The 24,632-nt window shown below is 33.8% G+C and overlaps 3 protein-coding genes across 5 annotated transcripts; 1 reads left to right on the top strand and 2 right to left on the bottom strand.

Annotated features, from left to right (window-relative positions):
• Positions 1-4,513: 4,513 nt before the first annotated feature.
• LOC109339253 (mediator of RNA polymerase II transcription subunit 21) lies at positions 4,514-8,130 on the bottom strand. 3 transcript variants are annotated; one of them, XM_019576666.1, is made up of 6 exons: positions 8,004-8,130; positions 6,392-6,645; positions 5,563-5,640; positions 5,379-5,430; positions 4,813-4,896; positions 4,514-4,724 (listed from the first exon to the last, which is right to left on the bottom strand). In XM_019576666.1, exons 2-5 carry the CDS (start codon positions 6,596-6,598, stop codon positions 4,820-4,822), a joined length of 414 nt encoding a protein of 137 aa, XP_019432211.1. In that variant the 5' UTR covers positions 6,599-6,645; positions 8,004-8,130; the 3' UTR covers positions 4,514-4,724; positions 4,813-4,819. The 3 variants fall into 3 exon arrangements, with proteins under 3 accessions (XP_019432211.1, XP_019432209.1, XP_019432210.1); XM_019576664.1 differs by having other exon boundaries at positions 4,514-4,896; XM_019576665.1 differs by lacking the exon at positions 8,004-8,130 and adding an exon at positions 6,848-6,962 and having other exon boundaries at positions 4,555-4,896.
• A 5,234-nt stretch (positions 8,131-13,364) lies between these two features.
• On the top strand, positions 13,365-14,342 carry LOC109339254 (putative fasciclin-like arabinogalactan protein 20). Its single transcript, XM_019576667.1, has one exon. It carries the CDS (start codon positions 13,365-13,367, stop codon positions 14,340-14,342), a length of 978 nt encoding a protein of 325 aa, XP_019432212.1.
• A 1,464-nt stretch (positions 14,343-15,806) lies between these two features.
• LOC109339255 (beta-glucuronosyltransferase GlcAT14A-like) lies at positions 15,807-20,092 on the bottom strand. The gene is made up of 4 exons (XM_019576668.1): positions 19,231-20,092; positions 17,044-17,119; positions 16,832-16,947; positions 15,807-16,740 (listed from the first exon to the last, which is right to left on the bottom strand). The coding sequence occupies exons 1-4, from the start codon at positions 19,712-19,714 to the stop codon at positions 16,214-16,216; spliced, it is 1,203 nt and encodes a 400-aa protein (XP_019432213.1). The 5' UTR covers positions 19,715-20,092; the 3' UTR covers positions 15,807-16,213.
• Between the last annotated feature and the right edge of the window lie 4,540 nt (positions 20,093-24,632).

Below are 24,632 nucleotides of genomic sequence, written 5' to 3'. Positions count from 1 at the left end.
TAATCAGTATTGAGGGAAAAGAATTGGCACAAGTAGTCACATTGTGGACATTTCGAGAAATGATACTAGTAGTCATTATTGAGGGAAAAGAATTGACACAAGTAGTCATATTGTGGGTATTTCGAGAATTGACACTGTTAGCCATATTGTAGGAATTTCGAGAATTGACACTGTTAGTCATATTGTAGGAATTTCGAGAATTGACATTGGTAGTCATATTATGGCGGGTGTATTCGAGATCGGTTCTTATAGTGCATTAAGAATTCGATAACAGATATATGTGATGTTTTATCCTGGGACGACGTGGTTAATAGTCTACTTGCATATTTTTGGCAGTGCCACGAACCGTCTTAAAGAGAGTGACCTGGTCGTGACTCAGCTAGTAACAATTATTTCATGTGATTTAGAATTGTTGCAAGCTACGGTAACAACAATTATATACCTAGAAGAATTTCTTCGTTGATACATATCATACTAGTTTGGTAATTCTTCCTTCATTTATTCAACAACTAATCTATAGCCTATTTTATATCCATGTATAAATTTAATTTTGTATATCCATCTATCATATATATATATATATATATATTATAGGCTTGTGAGTTTTTCAAGTGACCCCATGAAAAGAACAACAAAACAACCAATTCAGTATTTTTTTTGTTATACCACTTGGTTACAATTCCAAATGGGAGCGTCAATGCGTCACCCATCATGATTGAAGCAACCTTCTCTTCAGATCAAGGGAGTGTTATTCCAACAACTCTATTTCCTCGCTCAACAATACATCTTTACAATTAACCCATGTAACAACATAATTTTATTAATGTAAAACATAATAAAATAGAAAAAATGAAAGAGAATGGTGATTACTTATTTATTGCATTCATTCATGGAATAAATTGTATTACCATTATGAATTGTAATCATTGTTTATTCTCACTAATAGATTATTGTAGAAGAGAAGAAGAAAAAGAAAACATGGGAGAGATACCTTAAAGTTGGAAGAGAATGAGGATAGAGAATAAAAATGGAAAGGGAAAATTGTATGTAGTGGAAAAAAAATGGTAATAGTGAGAAACAAAACATGATGCACTATTTAGTAATTTATAAGTTGGACAATTACAACAAAACTAAAGAAGATGTGGTATGTGTTTTGTAACTGCCCTTGAACATTGGCATGACATACAGCATGACAGTTTTTTTATTGCTTAAACACTTCCAAAACTGTTATATGTATTTTTTAAACTATTGTGTGTGAAATATTTGAACTATTAACTTTGCAATATTATGTGTTCCATATTTGTATGATTATGTGTATTTGAACTGTCATAAATGATAAAATATGGATAATTGAATTACATATATTTGAACAGTTACTTATGCAAAATATTATGTGTTCAGTTTTTTTACTCCTGCTATTGCTCAAAAACCATATATTTGAACTAATAACTTAATAACTGAACTATTACGTGCAGTTTTGAACTAATCTATGAATAAATATATGAAATATATGTGATATGGGATAATATTAATTCAAAATAGATAAGTATATATATTTGTACCGATAGCGTAAGATATTTCTACAGTGTCATTGTATTATTCATTATTCGTTTTTAGTTATCATTAACTTTTAAATAAAAGTAATACAAATACATGATACACAGATGTATAAATCTTTACATTGTTAATTAATGTATACATATTACATTTTTCAAAATTATTCAAATCATATATTTTTTTTGCCGACAATCTAAAAAAATTGAAACATATTTTTTTGCCCTCAAGCCACTCAAACATCGTCAGATATGAGTTTGAGAATGATTGGTAGCCATGTTTAGTATGTTACTCTATATGTTTTTAATTATTTTTTAAATAACAATCAATTCATGAAAAAGTCACTTTTCAAAATTGAACATGTATCATCTTCAAATATCCAACCATCAAATCATATTTGGAAAGTTCTTTAGAACGGGGAAAATTACTTTTATTTTTTAATATGTTATTTCACCTTTGTTCAAATCATATGTTATTTTTTGCCTTCAATTCATATATTAGTTCAAATTTGTGTGTATATCTTAGCAAAAAAATGGAAAAAAACTGATACTTTACCAAGGTAATATGGATTCTACTTTAAAAACAAAATCAATGTGGTTAAATATTGAACAATATCCCAAAATCTCAGAAGATGAAAAATAAAAACAATACAAGTTTTTGGATATAGGAATTGTTAAAAAGAAGATACAATAATTTTTTTGGTAGAAATTAGAAGATAGTGAGAATAGAATAGAGAACTACAAACTACATCATTGTAAGATGGTTATATTATGTTTTTGTTTTATTAAGTAGTATAGATATGTGTTAATTTATTAGTAATATTATTTAATAGTAATATATTACTATTAAATACCTTTGATTATTTAATATAGATGATAGACAAATGATAATTGCTATGACAAATTATATTTGTTTATGCATGACAAATGATGTCTTTTGATAGAAAATATAGGAACAAAAATAGGATACTACAAATTATATATTGGATACACATAAGATTATATGTTTTTTTCGTATAAATTACAAGATAGTAAGGGCCAAATATGGAACCACTAATTATTAGGGATGACAATATGGGCTTGGCCCGACAGGTCAGCCCGTTTTGATTAGCATTTTTAACAGGCTGGGTTGGGGATGTTAGCCCAAAAACCCATATTCAACCCAGTTTGGAAGTCCATTTTTTAGACGGGTCATGGAAGGTTGGGCCGGGCTGGCCCGACGGGCCAGCAATAATAAAAAAGGAAGAATTACATAGTGAATTAACTCATAGTTTTCCAATATTGTTATGTTATTGGTTAAAGATATAGAATATGTTAAAACTGTAATGAAGAATTACATAACAACTAATTATACTTTAATTAGTAATTATAAAAATGTTATTTATATGCATTTTTGTTAAACATATTCTTGAATTATGTATGACAGTGTATATGTTAGGACATGAAAATTGATATGATGAATTGATATCCAAAGTTCATTTCATTCTTTTATTTAATCTTCTAGCTGGAATACTCGTGTTATTAGTTTTATTAAGTGAATGTTTATTTTAGTGTTTGCAATGTTCAAACGCACCGAGAATATTATAGCTTTGTAAAGATAATATCAAGATAATTGACATAGGCAAATATAGAATAGCAAAATACCAAATATACTTAGTCATTAGAATTTTTCTTTACAAAACCATGGTTGAAATCAGAAGACTCCTTATTCATAGTAATTTCAAATATTCATTTTGTTTAGTTTTTACACTATTTATTACTGAATTAATATGGTGTTTGCAATGTTCTAATTGGGATGAATGAATAATCATAAGACACGGACAATGAAAGCTTGTGAGTCAATAGTAAAAAATTATTTTTATAAGCATATATTAATTTAATCATGTATATAATATAGATGATGAAGAAGAAGAAGATTTGAAAGACATTGATGATGATAATAATAGAAAAGTTGAGACATCTTCTTCTAATAGAACATCTAATGTTTAAAACTTAGGAGTTCGAAGTTTTATTGTGAACTATGAGTCTAAAAGTTTAAGATTATGTTGGTTTATTGTTTAAAACTTACAAGTTTTAAACTAAGATGATATATTATTGTGAGATTGTGGACTTTGGTTTGTGATTTTTTGTTTTAAAAAACATTTATGAGGCGTGATGGTTATTTATTTTTCAAATTGTGATTGAGTAAATTAAAAATGCATATTTATTAAGAAATAAAACGAGTCGGCCGCCAACCTGCCAGCCCTGTCAAATATGGGTTGGGTTGACATTTTGAGTCCTTTTAGCAATAAGAGTCATGTCGGACTAGCCCATATTTTGGCGGGCCAAAGGCAGGTCAGGTTGGGCCGGTCCGGCCCGTATTGTCACCCCTACTAATTATACCATGATGGGGTGGTTATATTGAGTTTGACTTTATTAAGTAGTATAGATACAGATAAAACCATTCAATAATTCCTATATGAGGGAGTAGTTTTTTCTTTTTATGAGCCAATAATAAATTAATAAATTGAGTACAACAACTAAACTTTCTGAAGTTATCATCAATAGGTACCCTAAATACACAAACCTCAAGCTAACAACATCACCTTGCAAAAGTTGTATTTTCTCTTCTACAAACAGTGGTTAAACATTGATATTAAACATGTTACTTTTAGAGAAGTTAAGTTTGAGCCTACAACCCATCAAAAAACAAAAGAGTATAGCTTTCATCGTCCAAAGGTTTTCCCATGATGCATCACCAATAATCGACCATGTTATCATATTAAAGCAAATAAACTTCAATAGTTGACACACCAACAATAGAGAAGGGCATTGCTTACACTTGGAAAAACATTCAAGGCCTCAACTATATAATAACCAATCAGCTTCGTTGTTCTTTGTTGCAAAACTATTGCAAAACTATACTAAATATGTCCTAAGTCTGCATAAAATGTAAAAGGTCGTGTTACACAAACAAACAACATAAAATTTTATCGAATCATAATCAAATGAATCAACCAGATCATAATGGTTGTTGTATATAAAAGTTGAATACTATACTTGCGCATGCAATGACTTTTACAGTCAAATTCTATGGAAAATCCATGCGCATGACATGTCCAAGCTACAACATATAATGAATTTAGTTATTAATGTAACAGAGTTGATGGAAGATCCTCCAGCAGCAAGTCCTGACTCATGTCTAGAAAAGAGATGAAGTTGGGGTTAGCTAAAACCAAAGTGTCAATCTACCGCACTAGGATGTAACAAGCAACAAATGGAAAGCTTCATTCGGGTTTCTTCAAGTTCAAGCAATTATCTGATGCCTGACTAAACAACTCTCGCACTTGATTTAGTTCTTTCTCTGACATCAAGAAGAACCCATAGATAATGTTAGTTCTTTCTCAGTCATTTTACAAATTGAAGAACCAATGCAATTGCTCAAAACATCCTAATATCTAAAGTGGCCTGAAACTAGTTTATTGTTCAAAATCACTTACAGTAAGTTCAATCACATCAAAATACCCTGTTACTTTGAGAAGCTTAATTTAAACGAAAATTACATACAAGGCTAACCATAGGTGCATGCTATTTATTTACCATAAGAATCACTATAGCCTAGAAGAGGCTCTATACAAAAAAAAACCATTTTCCATTTTATTATTTCAAAATGAACACATGGATGATGTTTGTTGTATACCGAGATTATGCCTCAGGACACTAATCTTTCTCATTGTTGATCTCTGCAAATCCTATTTTTACTATTTAACATGAATTTACACTTTCATATGTTCTAAATAAAAGTCAAGCAGAAATCTGTCAAAAAAATTGAAGATTGGAGATAACCTGCAGCTTCCAATTGCTTCTGAAGTTCTTGTCCTATCACATCATTTTCAGCCTGGAAAGTAATTCCAGAAATAATGTAAGAACTTTAATAGTTTTTGGTACCAGCGCACATGCAGATTCATATGAAGAGTCCAGAACTAGAATCACATAAAATAAAATAGTTGGAGAGTTGTGTGCTCTCTACCTGCAGTTCAGCAATTCTTTTAACCTGTGCTTCTTCGTCTCCCTCAGATATTGGAAGTGCTTCGACCAATGCATCAAACTGCATAAGAAACAACAGAATTCAGTGGACCACTTGGGATGATATAATAAAACCTCACTGTTATATTAAAGATGGGGGACATGACAGGATACACAATAAGGATTGAAAAACAAAAGGAGAAGGCAAAAATTACATAGGCTAGGCTCTAATGGCTAATATGCTGATATTAATTGTCGACGATAAGCTCCAAAACCAGTATTCTACCAGTAATCCTCCAAAAGAACCATGCAACTGGGTTCAAAACCTTGTTTCCAACCTATCCTGGGAAACAATTACATCTTTCCTTCAGCAGGTAACATTAATGTTCTTTCTTTAATAAAAGACTCCACGTCATACAGCTGTGAAATAATAAATGGTGAATCATTTGTTTCCTGACATATGCACCAAGTGGGAAACCTTCTTCCCATTAAAAGACTATCCATCCAACTTTTCAATTATGTTCTCAGCACTTCACAAATGGTGGCATGTCTGAGCCTAATTAGTGTAAAACACAGCACTGACACTCCGTCACATCTGAGGTAGCTGTATTTATTTTGAAAATGAGAGAATAGAAAATTTCATATGTTTGACAATTTGAAAATTCCAAAACATACACACATTTGATATAATTCCATACGGTTGTCAAAGTTTTCACTTTTCACCCTTAATTCTATCAATAATTGTTTTATATATAATCTATGTGTGTCTATCCTATATCAGGATGTGTTGTATCCTAGGTGTACAAAGGTATAAAAAACAACTCAGTACGTACCTGCTTAGCAGCTTTCACCAAAGCAGCACTCATCTGCTTTGCCTGTTCTGCAAAGTTTGCCCCATCCTCCGTAGGATGCGGTGGAGGTTCAGGGTAGTTTGGAGAGAGACGATTAGGAGGAGCATCCCTTTGCAATGTCCCAATGGTATTAAAAGTTAGTTGTGCCATCAAATTAACTTGTTCTTGTAATTGAGAAATTATATCCATTACGAGAGCCAAATTGCTGGAGTGAAATTTGATCTTATAAAATTTAACTGCAATGTCAAATGCACAGAATTTTCATTGTTCTCTGTAATATGTCAATATATACATGAATAGACATACATATTCAAAAGCCAGCTGAGTATTGATGAGAATTGTTATTACAGTACCCTTTTTATGAAAAATGACATCACATACCAAGACTATATTTTACTATAAAGTTTGATATTACAAATGAAACTTAAGAATAATTACAGGTGAAGCAAGATAGTGCCGACCAGAAACTCCTCTGACAGAGGCATCATCAGCATCACAAAGTATGGCAATTCCAGTGTGCTAATTTACTTTCCCATCAATTTCATAGTTGTTCTGGGAATACATTGCATGAGCTAACCAGAAAGCCTTCTCCGGCGACATATATTACCGTGTACAGTAAAAAATAAACCGAAAAGTCATACTATAGTAATTACTTCAGTTAATCAGTTGATAGTGATTAGTCACTTAAAAGTTGGCTACTCTAACTGCGCACGTGTACAACTACCTAACTAACCAGTTGAAGTTATTAATTTTAACTAACGTTCCAGTTCATGTTTTGCTATACACAACTAATCACATGGCAATAACATAAATAGGCCTTTTCCAGCCATATATTGCTTCCAACGACTACGATTATAAGATCAAGCCAAAATTTGGTCCCTTTCAGCAACCTGGTTCCGTTAGTCCTTTGAGCCCTAGGAACATTGCTTGTAAGGGAGCTTGTTTAAGGATAATGATGATTTAGGAGAATTTTACCTTATGATGAATCCCATGCTATCATTGATTTTGCAATTGGAAGGGAATTATACGGTTTCATAAATAATTATCCGAACTGAGGAATTTCATAATCATTTTATTTAAATTGATGCAATTGAATTGCTTTGTATTTAAAACTCACTAGCCCTAGTCCATCCAAACACAACCTAAAAGAACTTTATCACACCCTAAACAACTACTCATTCAACTTCTCACGAAACAAGTCATTGATTCAAACATAAAACCTAGCATCAACGATCTTATAGGATGTACAAACAAATGAACATTGCTGACATCAAACCATTTCAAAATCGCAGCATGCAGTGAACAGAATAGGAACGCGTAGTTGTAAAAAATTGAAACAAAAACTAGAATCAAACCAAATTCAAAGCTAAATAAAAATTAGAAGTATATAATAACAATAATTGTTCTTGGTGAAAAATTCAAGTAATCGAAACGGAATTAGTAACATCATATAGTTCATACTTCATAGTCATAGAATTCAAATTAATAACAAGTTCTAACATGCGTATATTTTTTGAAGAAGATATTACATTACTGCCATCGTAGAAATGAGAGAGTGGGAGAGAAGAAAAGGAATAAGTTATGTGTAAGTTACCTCAGTGAAATCAGAATTCTGTAGATTGCAGTAATGCGAAACAATGAGCGAAGAGAGTGAGTGGGAAAATGCAATAATAAAGACAAGAAATGTTTGTGTTGTTGGGCCGAATGGGTTCTATGAAGTCCAGCCCAAATGTTTTTAGCCTGCTTCATAAGAGTGGGTCCCAAAATCATCTATGTTAAACTTTAGAACAAATAGTGTATCACTCTACATGACACATTTATGATTGGTTGAAAAAATATATTTAAATTATAAATTTAATAATTAAATATTTTTTTAATCAATCGTAAGTATTGCACATAGAAATACAGTTTTTGGCAAAGAAGAGTCATCCCATTAAACTTAGATATGATGAACTCTTGAAGTCACATTAATGATAGGATTTTGTTTTTTTTACTGTTTTTATTTTTATTATAGTTGGACTAACATCTCTCTACAAGAGTTTCATTCCATGCAAGACTGGAATTAAGTTTTGGTCAAGGGAATACAATTATATAACATTTGAAATCTAAAATTATTCTATGAATTTTATCCTTTATTTTTATATTTTGCTCAATGATTTATTAATTAAAATATATTAACCATCGTAATTCTTGAAATTTTCGGTCCCCCGATGTTGCATGAGAATTTTTTTAAATAAAAATATAAGTTTGTTGATTATTATCTTTTATATTCATTAAATTCTTTTAAAAAGTTTAGTTTCATTGAGGAAAAGGAACAAACAAATGAATTTCATTTTAAATTAAAAAATGAAAATAAAAACTAAAGTAAGCTGAACTTCAATTAAAAACTAAATACATGAGATTACTAAACTTCAAATTCAAATTATTTTATATTTTTATAAACTTATCAACACCTTACTAGCTGGTTGAGCATAATTTGGAATGAATTGCAGAGAGATTGTTAGTTATGTCAATTTTTGTTTCAAGCTATGAAAAATGGCTTTTTTTTTAAACAACGCTGTGAAAGTGTTCACCCTAATACTAGGATTGATTAAAGGCCAATTATTACACATACAAGATCCAATATATATGAGGATATTGATCATAACAAGCCTAAGTAGTTTCAAGTATGTTGACAAATTCGACAACAACTATACCACCAGATTTGGGCATACAAGATCTAGTATATGCCACTATCTATTGAGCCCAAGCAGACAAAGTTTAGCTTATATGACTATTGGTCAAGCTTGGGCAACCGACATATATTTAAGGGAAAGGGCGACGCTACATGTTAACATGCTACGCCAAAGAACCTTCCTTTACACCAAAAGCAAGTGCATGCCAACTCACCAAGTTCACATTCCCACATGACAAAGGTATTCTAAATTCACAGGACAACCACTTTGATAGGTTGTGGAACATCATACTCCATTTCCAAGTACCTATCCAAAATTGTTCAAGGAGGCAAGTGTCTAGTTATATACAAATCTCTAGCTCCGATAACTATTTTAGTATACAATAATTCGCATTTAACAACACTTTTTAACACAATGTTATTAAATATAATACGGAATATTATTAATAGTGTTCTTTTAAACAAGTGCTGTTAAATTTGATAGGTGGATATAACTTTAACATCGTTTTCTTCAAAAAGTGTTGTTGTTTGTTTGCCTAAGATATTCAACGACATTTTTTAAGCAAGTGCTGTTGATTTGAATTTATTTAATAGTGTTTGTTTAAATAAGTGTTGTTAAAGGTGACTTATCAACATTGTTCATTACAATAGGCGCTGTTAAAAGTCACATATTTAACAACACTTACTTTAATAAGCGATGTTAAAAGTCATATGTTCAAAAAACACTTGTTTTGGTTATTACGTAATATGTATTTATGAAATTATTTAATTTTATTTTGAAAGATATAACTCAAGTAAATATTACACAAAAATAATTCAAATTGTTAACAGAAACTCATATGCTAGTTTTTCATATATATAACACAACTTGGTCATACATATACGAAAAATGCAATTGTTTATTACTTTAAAAAAATATTATAAATCAACAACCAATATTATTAAAATAGAATAGTAAGATATGTGATTTGATACAACAAAAACTCATATTTAGTAAGTAAATCATGTTATTTGTCATTCCATTATCAAAAGTTGAATATAATATGACAACTAAATAATTTTAAAGAATTTTGATATTTAACAATATTTTTTAAGCAAACGTTATTGATTTGAATCTATTTAAAAATGTTTGCTTAAATAAGTGTTGTTAAATGTGACATATCAACAACACTCACTATAATAAGTGTTGTTAAAAATCATATATTCAATAAGTGATTGTTTTAGTGAGCACGAATCTTTGCAGATTTAAAAACAAAATCTCACCCACAATAATATATTTATTATTCAGTATTCTATTTCTCTTGCTCTTCTTCTCCTGTTAGTTTCTCTATTCAAGCAACTTATTAGTTTTTTGTTTCTATTTTCAAGCACTGAATCATTATCTTATTTTACCTTATTTATTTTTTCTTTGATTCACCCTTGTTACTTGCATTTACATCTACGTTAATTGCTTATTTTATAATATAAGAAATGTCATGGTTGAAGCTATGTGGAATGTTGGTGATTAAACAAACTTGTAATTTCTAAATGTAATTCTTGCATCTGGTTATTATTTTTTCATCCACATTTTCTATGTAAATTTTAATTTGATTCTTATTAAGTTGAATTTAAACTATGTATTTTTGTCTTCTTATTTCTTTCATTAAGGGAAAGAAGAAATTCATAGATTTGTCTTTTACTTCATCATCACATTCGTCTTTTTCATTATTGCATAAAATCTCCTGGGTTAGTGGATTTTAACTAAAGAAGATCAGTTCATATAATAATTTATGAATTGAGTTTTCAAAATGATATTTATATTGACAAATTTATAGTAAATGTGGTGAAATTAGACATATTTGTTATATGTTTGATATAATGTTTGTGAGAGATTTTGCCCTATTTAAAAGTATACATTTAACCGTGCTTGTTTCAGTAGTGTAGTTAAATATTTATTTTCTAGATCGCTTTTAAAGTATTGTTGAAAATGACAATTTTACCACTGTTGTTTCAATATTCTCGCGCACTGTTTCCAAGTGTGACTATTTCCCCAAATCAAACAAAGCAACTAAGATTTCAACTGTACAGCTTTAGCATATACATAGAGTGATTCAAATTTTATTATCAGATTTATAAAAATATGTAAATTATTTTGAGGTTGGTGCTATCTGCATGATTTGGTAGTTTTTTTGCTCACCAGAGAGGGTGAGAACAACAAAGCAAATCAAACTGCTTTAAAACCATATATAAATCCATTTGAAAACTCTAATTACTCAGTTTGACATAAGTGCTCATGAACAAAGCAGAAAACCCATCAGTCCCAAAAAAATTAGCTGGGATATTGTTTAATAACAGTGTAGTATAATATTCGGTGGACAATATTCTAATATTAGGATAAACTTATTTATATTCCAATTTATGTATTTGTAAAAATAAAATAATACGACATAATAATTGATTAGTGTGTTAATTTCATCACATCCTTGCAGGGACTGTGCTATTTGGTTGTGAGAGTGTGCAAATCAACACCATGAATTTTTTGAAAAAAATATCTATATTATTTATACCGAAAGAAAAATTGTATACATTGAAAGTTTATAAGTTGTATATATTGGCATTGCATCATTTATATTTAATCATTATTCACTCTTCAAAAGAAAGTAATACAAATGAATAGATGATTATATAGTGATTGTGTATAATTAAACAATGCATAGATATTACACCTTTATTTTTAACTTTACAAGCCTAAAATTTATTTTTGTAGCAAATAACATGACATGCATCGTGAAAAACAAATAATCATTATTGTGTTGAATTATTTTACAATATCATGGGTATGCAAATTAAAGAACTTCATGGTCGAATATCTTAGACAAATATTATGTTGTTTATTTGCATGACTTGTTTGAATCTTGCTGACTTCTTCTCCATTTTTGATACTATACAACTGATTGAATTTGCAAAGTTTTATTCACGTAACTTTTTTGTTCAACTGATTTGATGTTCAATAATCCACTTGAAACTTCCACCATTGATATGCATAACAATGTTAAATTTTACTTGTTTGAAATGAATTAATAATCTTCGAGATAACTTGGTTGAAAGTGAAAGAACATTATTTACACATTAGTTTATCTTCTTTTGAAATTAGCACTACAACTATAGAAAGTGTTTTTTAACTATGAAAATTGTGAAAAAATTGGTTGCATAATTGAATGGAAGGTGCATGAATGAATGACTGTCTAACGACTTATATATAGCGAGAAGTGTTTAACAACATTGACAACAAATTGACATTCAACGATTTCAAAATGCGAAATCATATAGAGATTAATTACAAAATATATATATATATATATATATATTTTATAATTTTGATATCAATATTTTCATTTTTTTATAGTTAATGATATTTATTATTTTAATTTTTAATATATATTGCACACTCTAAGTACTAGATTTGTCACTTGTTTTTAGAGTAAATTACACTGACACTCCATGAGTTTTAGCGAAATTATACAAACCACCTATCACTTTTTTACATCTACACAAACCCCATAATTTTTATACTTTCATTATACTGACCACCTCTGTACGAGAAATAAGTATAATCTTTTAAATAAAAAATGTGATAAATGCAATTAAGTTAACCAAATAATGGTATATTGTGGAGACAAGTCAAAATAATATGAGTCAATACATCTTTATTATTTTTGATTCGTTTCGATAAAGTATAAGAGTGATTTAAACAATATCTATTTAGAACTGTTGATGCATTTTGTAACAAAAAATAATGAAGATACATTGATCTGTATATTATTTGAAATTATCTCTATGTATTTTCACTAAAACTCAGAGAATTACAGTGTAATTTACTCTACTATCACTTGTTTTACTCTATTTTTAATATATATTGCACACCCAAATTACTTAATTTTTTTCTTTAATTTTCTGAACATTATCTACCAGACTACAATGGGGCATTTCAGTCATTTAAATTAAAACCGTTTAACTAACCTTCTGCAACGGAAATTGTAACGTATTCCCTCTCCACTAAACCAGAAATCTCCACGTGTCAATTCCCGCCAAAAATAAAAACCAATCCAATTTGCATTCTTTTCCTATTACACACTCACTAGCAAAACCTGAGAGCCACCACCACCATCACCATCAATGGCTTCCACACTCACAACTTTCTCTCTCTTTCTTCTACTCTCTTTCTCCACCGTCACCTCATCCTTCACCTCCACCACAATCTTCGATGCCGCCGAGATCCTCTCCGCCTCCGGCTTCGAGACCATGGCCTTCAACCTCGAGCTTGCTTCTCAAACCCTATCCAGGTCCCACTCCCTCACCATCTTCGCCCCAACCGACTTCGCCTTCAGCCAAATCCCTCACCTCCCTCTCTCTCTCCTCCGCTACCATCTCCTCCCCCACGCCTTCTCCCTCCACTCCCTCACATCCCTTCCATTCGGCGCATCCATCCCCACTCTCCTCCCCTCACACTCCCTCACCGTCACAACCGACCACCGCCATCGCCACCGTCACCACATCCGTCTATCTATCAACAACGTCACCGTCAATCCCTCCCCTGTTTACAACGACGGCACTATCGTTATCTTCGCTATAGACAATTTCTTCGATCCTTATTTCGAGCTTCCTGCGAAATCTGTGATAAGAACGGAAACAAACGCGAAATCAAGTTCGGAGATAATCGCTGATCTCGCTGCGTGTTTATCCGCGAGGAAGAACGAGATGAAGTGGTCGTTCGGAGAAACGAGTAGTGTTATGAGATCGAGAGGTTTTTCTGTTATGGCTTCGTTTCTCGACATGCAGTTCCTCGGTAACGAAGATCGGCCGAAACTGACGCTCTTCGCTCCGATCGATGAAGTGATGGCAACTCACGCGCTTAACGTGAGCGATTACTCGTCGATCCTTCGTCAACACATTGTTCCTTGCAGGATCGCGTGGAGCGATCTGGTGAATCTGGAAGATGAAACGTTGATTTGGACTTACGAGAGAGGGTTCACGGTTTCTGTTACGAAGTCGAGTAATGAAATGCTTTTGATTAATGGTGTGGCGGTTATTTTTCCTGAACTGTATTTCAGCGATTGGCTTGTTGTTCATGGCGTTCAAGATGTTCTTTCTGTTGCGAAAGGAGCACCAGATTCTCCGTCTCAGAATGTTACAGTGGAACACAAAGATGGTAAAGAATTTCAGCTTGGTGAGGAAATAAATATTCCTGCACAACATTATCACTTTTCTGTTTTTCATTAGTTCATGACATGGATAATTGATGTTGTTGTTGTTATTTTAGATTCTTAGTTTCTTTGCAAGAACCATTAGGTGTTACCTTCACAGTTTTGCTTTGAAATTCGAAGTTCTAGTTAGCTATACAGGGGAGTGTAGAAGTAGAAAGTAGGATATACCACTATAATAAATTTTCCATGCAGAAATGATTGTGAGCTATAATGCTGTAAACTAGAATAATACTAGTACGTTTTGATTTAATGAAATGGGAATAATGTGTTCATATTAATCTCCTGTATTTGTAACAAGTTGGAGATTATCAAACATGATCCATTAGTTTGCTGTATTTGTAACAAATTGAAGATTATCAAACATGGTGCCATCTGATCCGGGGAAAGGGCTTGTTTTGTAGATAATAGACTCATTCACACATAATTCTCTCATCTATCATATATTCAATTGCCAAATTTATTGTACCCAAGTGATCCACATACTCTTAATGTGTCACAAATAACTCTCAACAAAAGGAGAAATGATATTTTTTCAATACTGGGGAGATAAGTGTTATAAAAACAAAAGAAAATACAATATATTTTGACAAATTTATTATTTTAACTATAATAAAAATATCACTTTTTATCATTGAAAACAAAAGGAGTTTGAAGCATTTGTCTCTCCAATTCATGATAGGATCTCTATTCCAACAAAAGGTTATCCGGGGTAACATAAGGATTAGGATTGGATGCATGCTTTTATTGTAGAAGGCAAAGTTGTAGTTACTATAAAGAGTGCATTGTTGATTATAATTAGGAAGTTGCAGCTCCATGAGGCAACTTTCTATTCAATAATTATGATTAGTTGACAAGAGGTTTGATAAAATATAAGGAATTCAGAATTAGTTCCTTACCTAAAAGGGTAAAGAAATATTTTAATAGTACAAAAAAAAAATATTTTAGCTGAAAGATCATAAAGTTGAGATTACTTTAATTGATCATGCATTATGAAGATTTTTAGCATGAATAGATGCTGGAACAAACATAGTAGTAGAATAAACGTTGCAAACTAGGGGGAAGCTGCAAGTAGAAGGTAATTGGTTGATCCTTCATAAGTCTGACCATATCTTGATTTACATGCCTCTGAAAATAACTTGCCTATTTTATTTATAAAAACAAAAACTGGATCTTAAGACTGAAGAAGATTAAGAGAAACCAGCGTGTTTCCAAACTCGCAGATTCATCTAAAAAAGAGGTGCAGGACACACTCAATTAGCAATACCTGATTCCCCTCTAGACTTGAATAATTCCATGTGAGTTTGCAGAAGACAAACTTTGTGAAGCCTTACAGAGATGTCAACAAATCCATGCAGACTATCTCTTCACATGAAATACTGAAATTTTCATGAGAACCCAAATCTTTGCCTAAAGAAGCTTTATTTCATTTATAGACTAGGACTGAAATGCATCCAGGTTGGGAATACGAGATGCAAAGAAAAAAATGACAACATGGAATATGACAACCATATCTTAAAAAGAATGGACTCAGCTCTAATAGATAAAAGAGTCCCATGTGGTAAAGTAAACATACATGATAAAAATAGAAGCAGGGTTAATTCCTTCAAATTGATTGAAGGTATTGGACGATCCACCAAAAAAATATTAAGTCTACAAACAATACAGTCTAAAAACTCCAATATATTTCCCTCCCCTCCAACTCTGCTGATAAGAACACTCATTTGTAAAGACTGCTAGAGAGGAGCCCCTTCCACCCATTAACCCCTTTCAAAATTGGAATTACATTGGTGACCAAAGAACGTTTCTCAGTAAACAGCAACTCTTACTGGCCCATGAATCGTGGTGCAAGACACTGCACGGCTTCGGTAGATGTTTTTAGTCTTGTGCCTATTCACTGGAAGTCTGGCACTGATTGGTCTGGGAGTTCCAGTCATCAAGAAGCACAGAAACGGACTCCTCGAGCTTCTTTGCTTGAGAGCCTGGCTTCAGAATATTGACATCACCCCATTGGGAGCATGGATCCACCCACCAGCTCCTCCGGCCAGAACACCATGCCCCTGGGGCAACTTGATTACGCCCACGCTGGAGAATCTTTTTATCAATCATGTCCAGAACAAGGTCATCAGCATCAAACTGTCTAGCAAATGCAGCTCCACTTTCAACCATCTGGCCATAAACAGAGACATTAAGGGCATGTGGTTCCATCTGTGGAGGATTGTCCCAGATCATATACCGCAAATCACCATTTACAGTTGTATTCTTGAATTCTGGTGCATTACAAATGACCGAGTGGAAGTACCCTTCTTGGGATAGCTTAACATTTGTAAAATACATCAGGAGTTTTCGAGGAAGATTATCCCAGCCAAAAAGACAAAACTCCAGGAAAGATCGGCTCAAGATGACCCATTGTGAACCTGCAAGGAAAGGAAAAGAAAGCATTCAACATACAAATCCTCACAGGTATAGAATGTATAGCATGGACCGCATAAGAAACCATAGATTTGCCTGTGAAGAGTTTGAATGCATCAGGTGTCTTCCGCTTCTGTGTAGCTTGAAAAATTTGACTTCTCCTTGCTAAATATGTTCCTGGGTCAACTACAATAGGCTGGAATCTATCACTTCTGCACGAGTAAAAAAATATAAATATTTGATCTAGTTCTAAATGAAACAAAAAAGTGACAGAGGTAGCAGTTAGAATTAGCAGTAATTTTCCTTACTCTTTCCATCCAAGATCACTGGTGTGTTCAATGAAATTGAGGTCCCTCCTAACAGTAGAGAAAACATGGGACAAATCTGGTACATATGAAAGAGATTAGCATGTTGGATACATATGCGTAAATACTAAATAAGACAAAGGTCATTTTGAGATGTAAGAAAATTAGTTCTCTTTAAAAGAAGCACAGCACAATTCAGTGAATAAAGTTTAGAACAATATAGTTATAGAGCACTTCATCACCTATAAGATAATATAAAATAAAACAATGATGGTAAATGTTCTATAATTGGAAGTTGGAACTGCAATAGTATAGAGCAAAACCAGTAGATGCACTGTTTTATTGTCATCTGTGCACGTTAAAGTTTATTTACAAACAACACAATGATAAAGAAAGTAGGATCCACCTGCACTGAAAATGGTAGGCAAGGATCTGAGAGTTCACTTGCATTGGTCTTAGGACACTATTAGAAAAATAAAGGGGGGCCAATGCACGAGGCTCCCACCTAGTGGGATCTGGGGAGGGGAGATGCACGCAACTTTACCCTTGCAAGTGAAAAGGTTGTTTCCGGAATTTAAACCGATAACCTCCAAATAACAAGGCAAACAATCTTACTTTGCACTGAGACTCACCCTCTAACATATGTAATTGTTTCCTTTTAAACCAGAATCATAAGGATAGTGTTTCAATATAATACTTGAACTTGTTCTAAATACATTGTCAGCTCATGCTTGGCTCAAAACCTATTTTAGACTTGTTTGCTTGAGCATGCTACATTAGACCCTCTTGACACGACATCAGACTACTAACTAGTTCATCATTAGAAACTTCATCCAAACTTAAGATTCCAGTTTATAGGGATGCTTAAGAATACCCATCCAATTAGAAGTCCATACCAACAGTGTCAGTGTCTTACTAAATCTGTATAACAAGATCACTATTTCAATTTATCACATTGTGGCTATATAAGAAAAACTACAAAATTGGAAGACATAACTTGCTCCATAGTGAAATTTTGGCAATCATTAACATTCAAGTTATTCATTTGCCATCCACCTAAGCCTAATACTAATACTAAAAACTATCGACTAACAATAAATACAAGGGCAACCCATTGTACGAGGCTCTCACTTAGTGATGTCCGGGGAGGGTATATGTATGTAGCTTTACCTCCACAAGTGGAGAGTCTACTTCCAGAACTATCAACTAAAACTTCTATCAATAAATAACTATCAACTAAAATTACCTTACCATTCACTCTTTGTATCAGGAGTTACTACCAAATAAAAAACGGCGGCCTAGTGCATGAGACTCTCACCTAGTGGAGTCTGAGGAGGATAGATGTACGCAACCTTACTCCTGCAAGCACAAAAGCTGTTTCCAGGATTTTAAATTGTGACCTCTTGGCCACTAAGCATGAACCTTACTATTGCATTGAGGCTCACCCTCATCTGGAGTTACTACCAAATATGCAAATATATTAATTAACAGCATTGATGCAAATGTTATCTAAAATAATTACTACTAAAATGAGTATATTGGCTCATCTTTTATTTAATTTTCCTTTCTATTCCTATCAATTTCATAACTTAACATCCAAATTTTGGAAACCCAAAATACAAGCATATAGTAAATAAATTATGGGGAAACAAGAATTACCTTTTGCAAAAGAAATACGGTTACTAATACAAAGGTCATAAAAATCATATCAAAGAGTAAATAGTAAGAAAATCAACAATAAGAAACCATTATTCCTTAATCAAGTATAAATTAAACAAGAATACATGCCTCTTAGACAAAACTCCTTGATTATAACTATCGATTCCACAGAAATCAACTTTGCATTTTATATCACATTCCAAAAATCCAAAAGCAAACCAAAAGAAAGCTTCTAAAAAACTATAGAAACTTTCCAAAGATCACCATGCCACTTCAGAGATAACAAAAACCTTAACACTGATTCATTGTTACCAGGAACGCCGCATGCGGTTCATCATTATTTTGCATTTTTATTACAAGACTTTCTTTAAGGTGAACCTAGCACACATTATGCAGAACAGAGAATTTATTACATGATACACAAGGTTAATGCAAGAAACTATTAACTGTGCATTGAACTACCAAAACATAATAATCAAATTCACATTGCAAATCCATGAACCAAAACAGAAATTACCATATTGACATTACCATCCTGGGTGATGAGGGGATAATCACGAGCACTCAAAGTGACAAACCAATTCCAACCACTATCCAACTTCATCATAATAGCAGCAGCTCTCAGAGTGATAGCAACATTAGATGACCCTAAGTGAGTAACATAATCAGCATTCCCCACCACATCTGCATTCCCGAAAGCCCGAATCACGGGCACCGAGATAACAGCAGCAGCCAGCCCCTGCCTCTCTTCATCACTGGCATCCATTCCAAGATGAAGCAGGTATCGATTCCTCGGATGGTAAATCGCGAGCAACAACCGGAAGATCTGGTTCTTGTCTCCATTTCCACCAGTAATGAAGTATGCAAATGCAGGAGGGTAATGAGAACCGTGATGAACAAAAGAAGGTAAAGGCTTTGGGGAAGTGAAGATAGAGAATGAAAAGAGAAAGAGGAATGTGAGGGAGAGGAATGCTACTGTGAAAAGGGTGAATAAACATTTCCTCTCAACACCCATTAAAAGTGCTACTTGTGAGAATGAAAATGGAACCTTAGAGCATAGGGTGTGTGTAACTAAGGCTTGTTCTTCTTGTGTTGTGAAAAAGGAAGGATTTTGAGAAGTGGGTGTGGCTAAATTCTGGATTTTGAGGTTGCTTGGGTTAATGGGTCATTGAAGATCTTGCTTTATCACTTGCTTTTGATGGGCATGCTATCAAAGTAACAAGATAAAAAAAAACAGATCAGAAAGTTCCAATTTTTTCTCTCAGAAATGTTCTTTCGTACTAATTCTGTGTTATTGGGAAGGCTAGGGTTTCTTCTCAGGTGAGATTTACATAGTTGGGGTCAGAAGAATGGAGATCATGGTTTATTTCCTCTCTCTTTTCTTCTGAATCTCATTCAATTTTTTTTTGGAGGTGTCCATACAAACTTAAAAAGGTATTAACCTGTTTGACTATTTTTTCTCTTCCTAATTATTCAATAATACAGAATTAACACTTAGGAATATATTTTAATTTTGACTCTCATATAATTACTATTTAATTATAAAATTTTAATATATCCCTTTCAATTTTAAAATTTACTTGTTTTCATCTCAAACAAATTTTATTTTGATAACGATTTTTCCGATTATCGACTCTGACTAACACTCACAACTGCAATGATTGACTTATTGCTATTGTTGTAAGTCTAATGTCAGCAATTTTCTTGATGGTCATTTAGTAACTTAACATTATGTTTATGCATATATTAATTTCACAAACAAATAAAATTTAAGGGGTAATTAGAAAGAAAACGACAATGTTTTATGGTGGCTATATGCACTTTTCTTGAAATAAATAATCACATTATTGCTTACATTCCTTCTAAGTCACATTGAAGCTGTCCTAATTAACATGCCTCCAAACGACAACTCACCTTCCCAAAACCTCCAATCTCACATACAACCTTCTAACCAGGCAAGTAGAGCTCACAATATCAACCCAAACCCTACCAAACCAACCACTCAGCAACTCATCCAAATGATGGAAAGACAAGAACACATCATCCAACAATAAGTTGAGATGCTCCAAGAACTTTGCCAATCCAAAACTGAGCCTAGCCTCAGACCACCTAGACCCACTAAGCAAGCAGTCGAGGCCAAGTCAGCTGGCGAATCTCGCCCCATCCCGTCTACCCAAAACGACCTCCCACCTAAATCGACCATCCAACTCTTACCACAATCGGACGAAGTTATTAAAAGCCTTACAATCCACAACCATACGAAGTTATTACAAGTCTTGCCAGTTTCACTAAAATGAATAAGTATAAACCGTACAAGACCTACAAAGCTATCGTTAAGTTGAACAAATACAACCATACAATCCCCAACCGAGAATAGACTATTACAGAATGTCACACCAATCAAGTTACCCCCATAATCCTGACCCTATCGATGAGGAACTCAACTTACATCGAGGAATGATTGGCACAAATTCTGATTTTCTTTCCGAGTGACCCATAATGGTCAACTCACCTAGCAGGAACTAGACATATCCATGATGAGCAAGCCCTGATATAAGCAGCAAACTTGGACGCTAGAATAATCGGCCATCATCCACGAATCCACCGAAGGATATCCAAGACAAGTCGTCACCCGAATGAATCAAACAAATTTGATCCTTGGCACTTTTGAAGGAATGAAGGGCAACACTCCTGACGAATGCCTAGAGGAAATCCTTATCCAACATCAAGGCCTCCATTTGAACCAAAAACCTCGTCCCAACAACATAGTAAGCCATTTTCTGCCTCGATGGCTCGTCGATCAGCCTCAAGAGCATTATTATTGAGCCAAGAGTTGTCTTCTTCCAACACTTTAACGTGGGTGACAACCGAGTCCAACTCATGCCTAACACGAAGAAGCTTGATAACGATCTCAACCAGCTCCTAACGAGCTACCTCGCATTGACCAGTAATGGTAGACACCTACTCCCTAATAACAAGAGCCTCACTCTACAGTTGCTGACAAGTCTCTTCCAAGGCCCCATTCACCCGAGACCTCAAGATGCCATCCAGCTCCAGGTACCTCATCATTGAAGCACCATCCACCAACCAAGACTTCACGAACTTGAATAGAACATGAAGTGGCAATTGGTCGAAGGCCTCCCTATATTCATCCGAGAGTAGTAAGCGGTCAAGGTGTGGGCCAACTAGTAATGGCAATGAGACGGATCATAGTCAATTTTATACATACCCAATCTCGAACCCTAAATCCAAATCCAAAACCCGAATCTGAACTCGGTGGAGTTAAAATTAACAAATTTCGTCCCGAAACCATCTGGTTTTGGAATACCCGAACCCGACAGGGAACTAGAAAAAAATAATTCCATAGTTGCAGAACCCAACGTTGAACCTCTCCTGATTTTCTCAAAAATGATGACTTATAAAGTTGGAAAACAAATAATATTTTTGTTATTTTGGACGTGAACAAACCAATATATAAGAGATTGTGGCACAAACATCCACTCAATTTGAAAAATTTCTATTAGCATGCTAATTATTTATATTTTTTCTACTTGTATGTATTTGTAGTTGTATATTGTGTTTGTTTCAACATACTGAAGTATTTGAATGTTTCCTTTATGCCTTCCACTAATTTTTTTGAATTTGTCACCCATTTAATTGGGTCGGGTTCGGGGTAGGGTACCACATGTACCAAACCTAAAAATTAACATCGGGTAAAACCCAGACCCAAACCCAATGACAACGAGTTTAACCCATTAAATTCAGGTTGGATTCGGGTGGGTACCCATGAGTTTAGTTTTCATTGCCATCCATAGGGCCAATCGAGTAACCATCATTTACCCTCTTGGGAAAGTGAGGGGATTTGCCCTTGCCAACTATGGAAGCCAACAGAGGGCATGGAAGATCGTCCTGACGGGAAGAAGGTGACCCAGAAGCTTCACGACATGAATGGGAAGAAAGAGTCTTCTTGTGCTGACGTTTCCCAAAATAAAGGACAGAGAAAAAGGCAACCCCTCTCTGACGCCCAATTATGTGCAGGGCCCCACAATGCCTTATGAACCTCCCTATGCTCCACCATATCCACTAAAACAAGCACAAACATGAGTTAGCAAATCATAAGAAGAAAGACAAAACAACCAAAAACAAATAAGGCAATACAAGGAACCTACACATGGTGAGACGAAAGGTATCATCTTCCCCGGTCAGAGACGAGCAAGACAATTGAATACCCGCCTCAAGCCACCTATTTATCTTCGAGGATGACCTCTGATCGGCAGAGTTGAAACTTCTTTCTTCAAAGAAATACTAGTCATAACTCCCCTAGTGATGGTCCTACAACCAATAGAACGAAAAACACCTATCTTTGGTTAGACAATACGCCCAGTCCGTAATGTCCTTCCGAAGATGAATGCGGTAAAAGCTCCTCTTCCACCGAATGGGCTACAACTCAGATGGGGTAAAAAACATCCTATATCTCCTAGGCTGAAGACATGTCCACTAGTGTCGACCCGCTTGCTCCTCGTCCTGATCCGAGCTACAAGTCACCCATAATATCCAAAATGATGCTTAAGATAATTAGGTACCTTCTGTTCTCGATAAAAAATATCAAAAGCTCGAATGGACACCCATGCGTTCGGATAGAGTTGGGAATGGGCCATCCGAAGGTGCTAGAGGACGAAACTCCCTAGTCGTCCAGGGGAAGACGAAGCCCAAAGTCCCAAGAACTTCATACAGTTAAAATGAGAATTTATGTTTGTTAGGTATTAGTGGACAGAACACACCTAGAAGGGGGTTGAATAGGTGTTGCGGTTACCAATTACCGTTAAGCACTATTCATAATCGATTAAACACAGTAAAAACAGAATGCATAAAATCTTGTTTAACAACTCTCTTGCACGAATGGTTACGAGAAATCAGGCAATGATATAACATATATTTTTACATAAAATTAAACTAGTTATAGCACAGAACCAATATACAAATTATCATATTATATCATGCAATATTACAATTCGAAATGTAAAAGAGAAAGGGATAGAAAATATTGCGCAAGGATTTTATCCTGGTTCGTTTTGCGGTCCACTGCAAAACTACATCCGTGCCCCTTTCTGATCTTGGGAGATTTTCTTCTTCGCTATAGAACACAATGTATAGTTACATACACGCTTCTAATTACAAGACTCAAACGCTCCATTCTTAGAACCCAAAGAACTTCGTCACCCTTGGTTTGACCTTTCCTAAAATCGCCTCCCAAGAAAACCTTTCTTACCGCGATTCGACCCAACCAAGGTATTGTTCTTTATCCCAAGACCTCCAAATCTTTGTAAAGAACACCTTACCTAACCGCAGCTAGGATTTTCCTAATCCTTGAATTGCAATGCTTTGAGTTATGAATGAGCATTTAATACTCGTATTTTACAATAAAGATCAAAGACTAAAACCTAAGCAAGAACTCACAATACTTCCCAGTCTAATATGAATGTACATGCATGAGGTTTCTGAAATTATGTAATCATTAAAAACTATCTCTTTTCTCTCCAAGAAACACAAGAATGATGCAAGAAGGATTTTCAAAGAACATGCAACATGAATATGAAACTTAAAGCCTTAGCATGATCTAATCTTTCTCCTAATGTAACATGCAATATTTTCTCCTAGATATGACATTGAGTAACTCGAAAATATGCAGAGAAAATGATGTAAAAATGTATGGATTCTTATGCCACATATGCTGAGATTTCAGTTTAAATAGAAAACTGTCTAAAGTCCCAATTAATCGATTAAGTACCCATTTACTTGATTAATGGATTGTAGAAAATAACGGTTTTCAGTTTTCTGTTGAAAATGTGATTCTATTAATCGATTAATACTATTCATAATCGATTAAACAGTGTCTGTTAATGGATTAACAGAATTCATAATTCATTAAACAA

This window comes from Lupinus angustifolius, unplaced genomic scaffold (genome assembly GCF_001865875.1).
Source record: "Lupinus angustifolius cultivar Tanjil unplaced genomic scaffold, LupAngTanjil_v1.0 Scaffold_65_15, whole genome shotgun sequence".
Lineage (NCBI taxonomy): Eukaryota > Viridiplantae > Streptophyta > Magnoliopsida > Fabales > Fabaceae > Lupinus > Lupinus angustifolius.
This window is presented reverse-complemented; position numbering and strand designations above follow the sequence as displayed.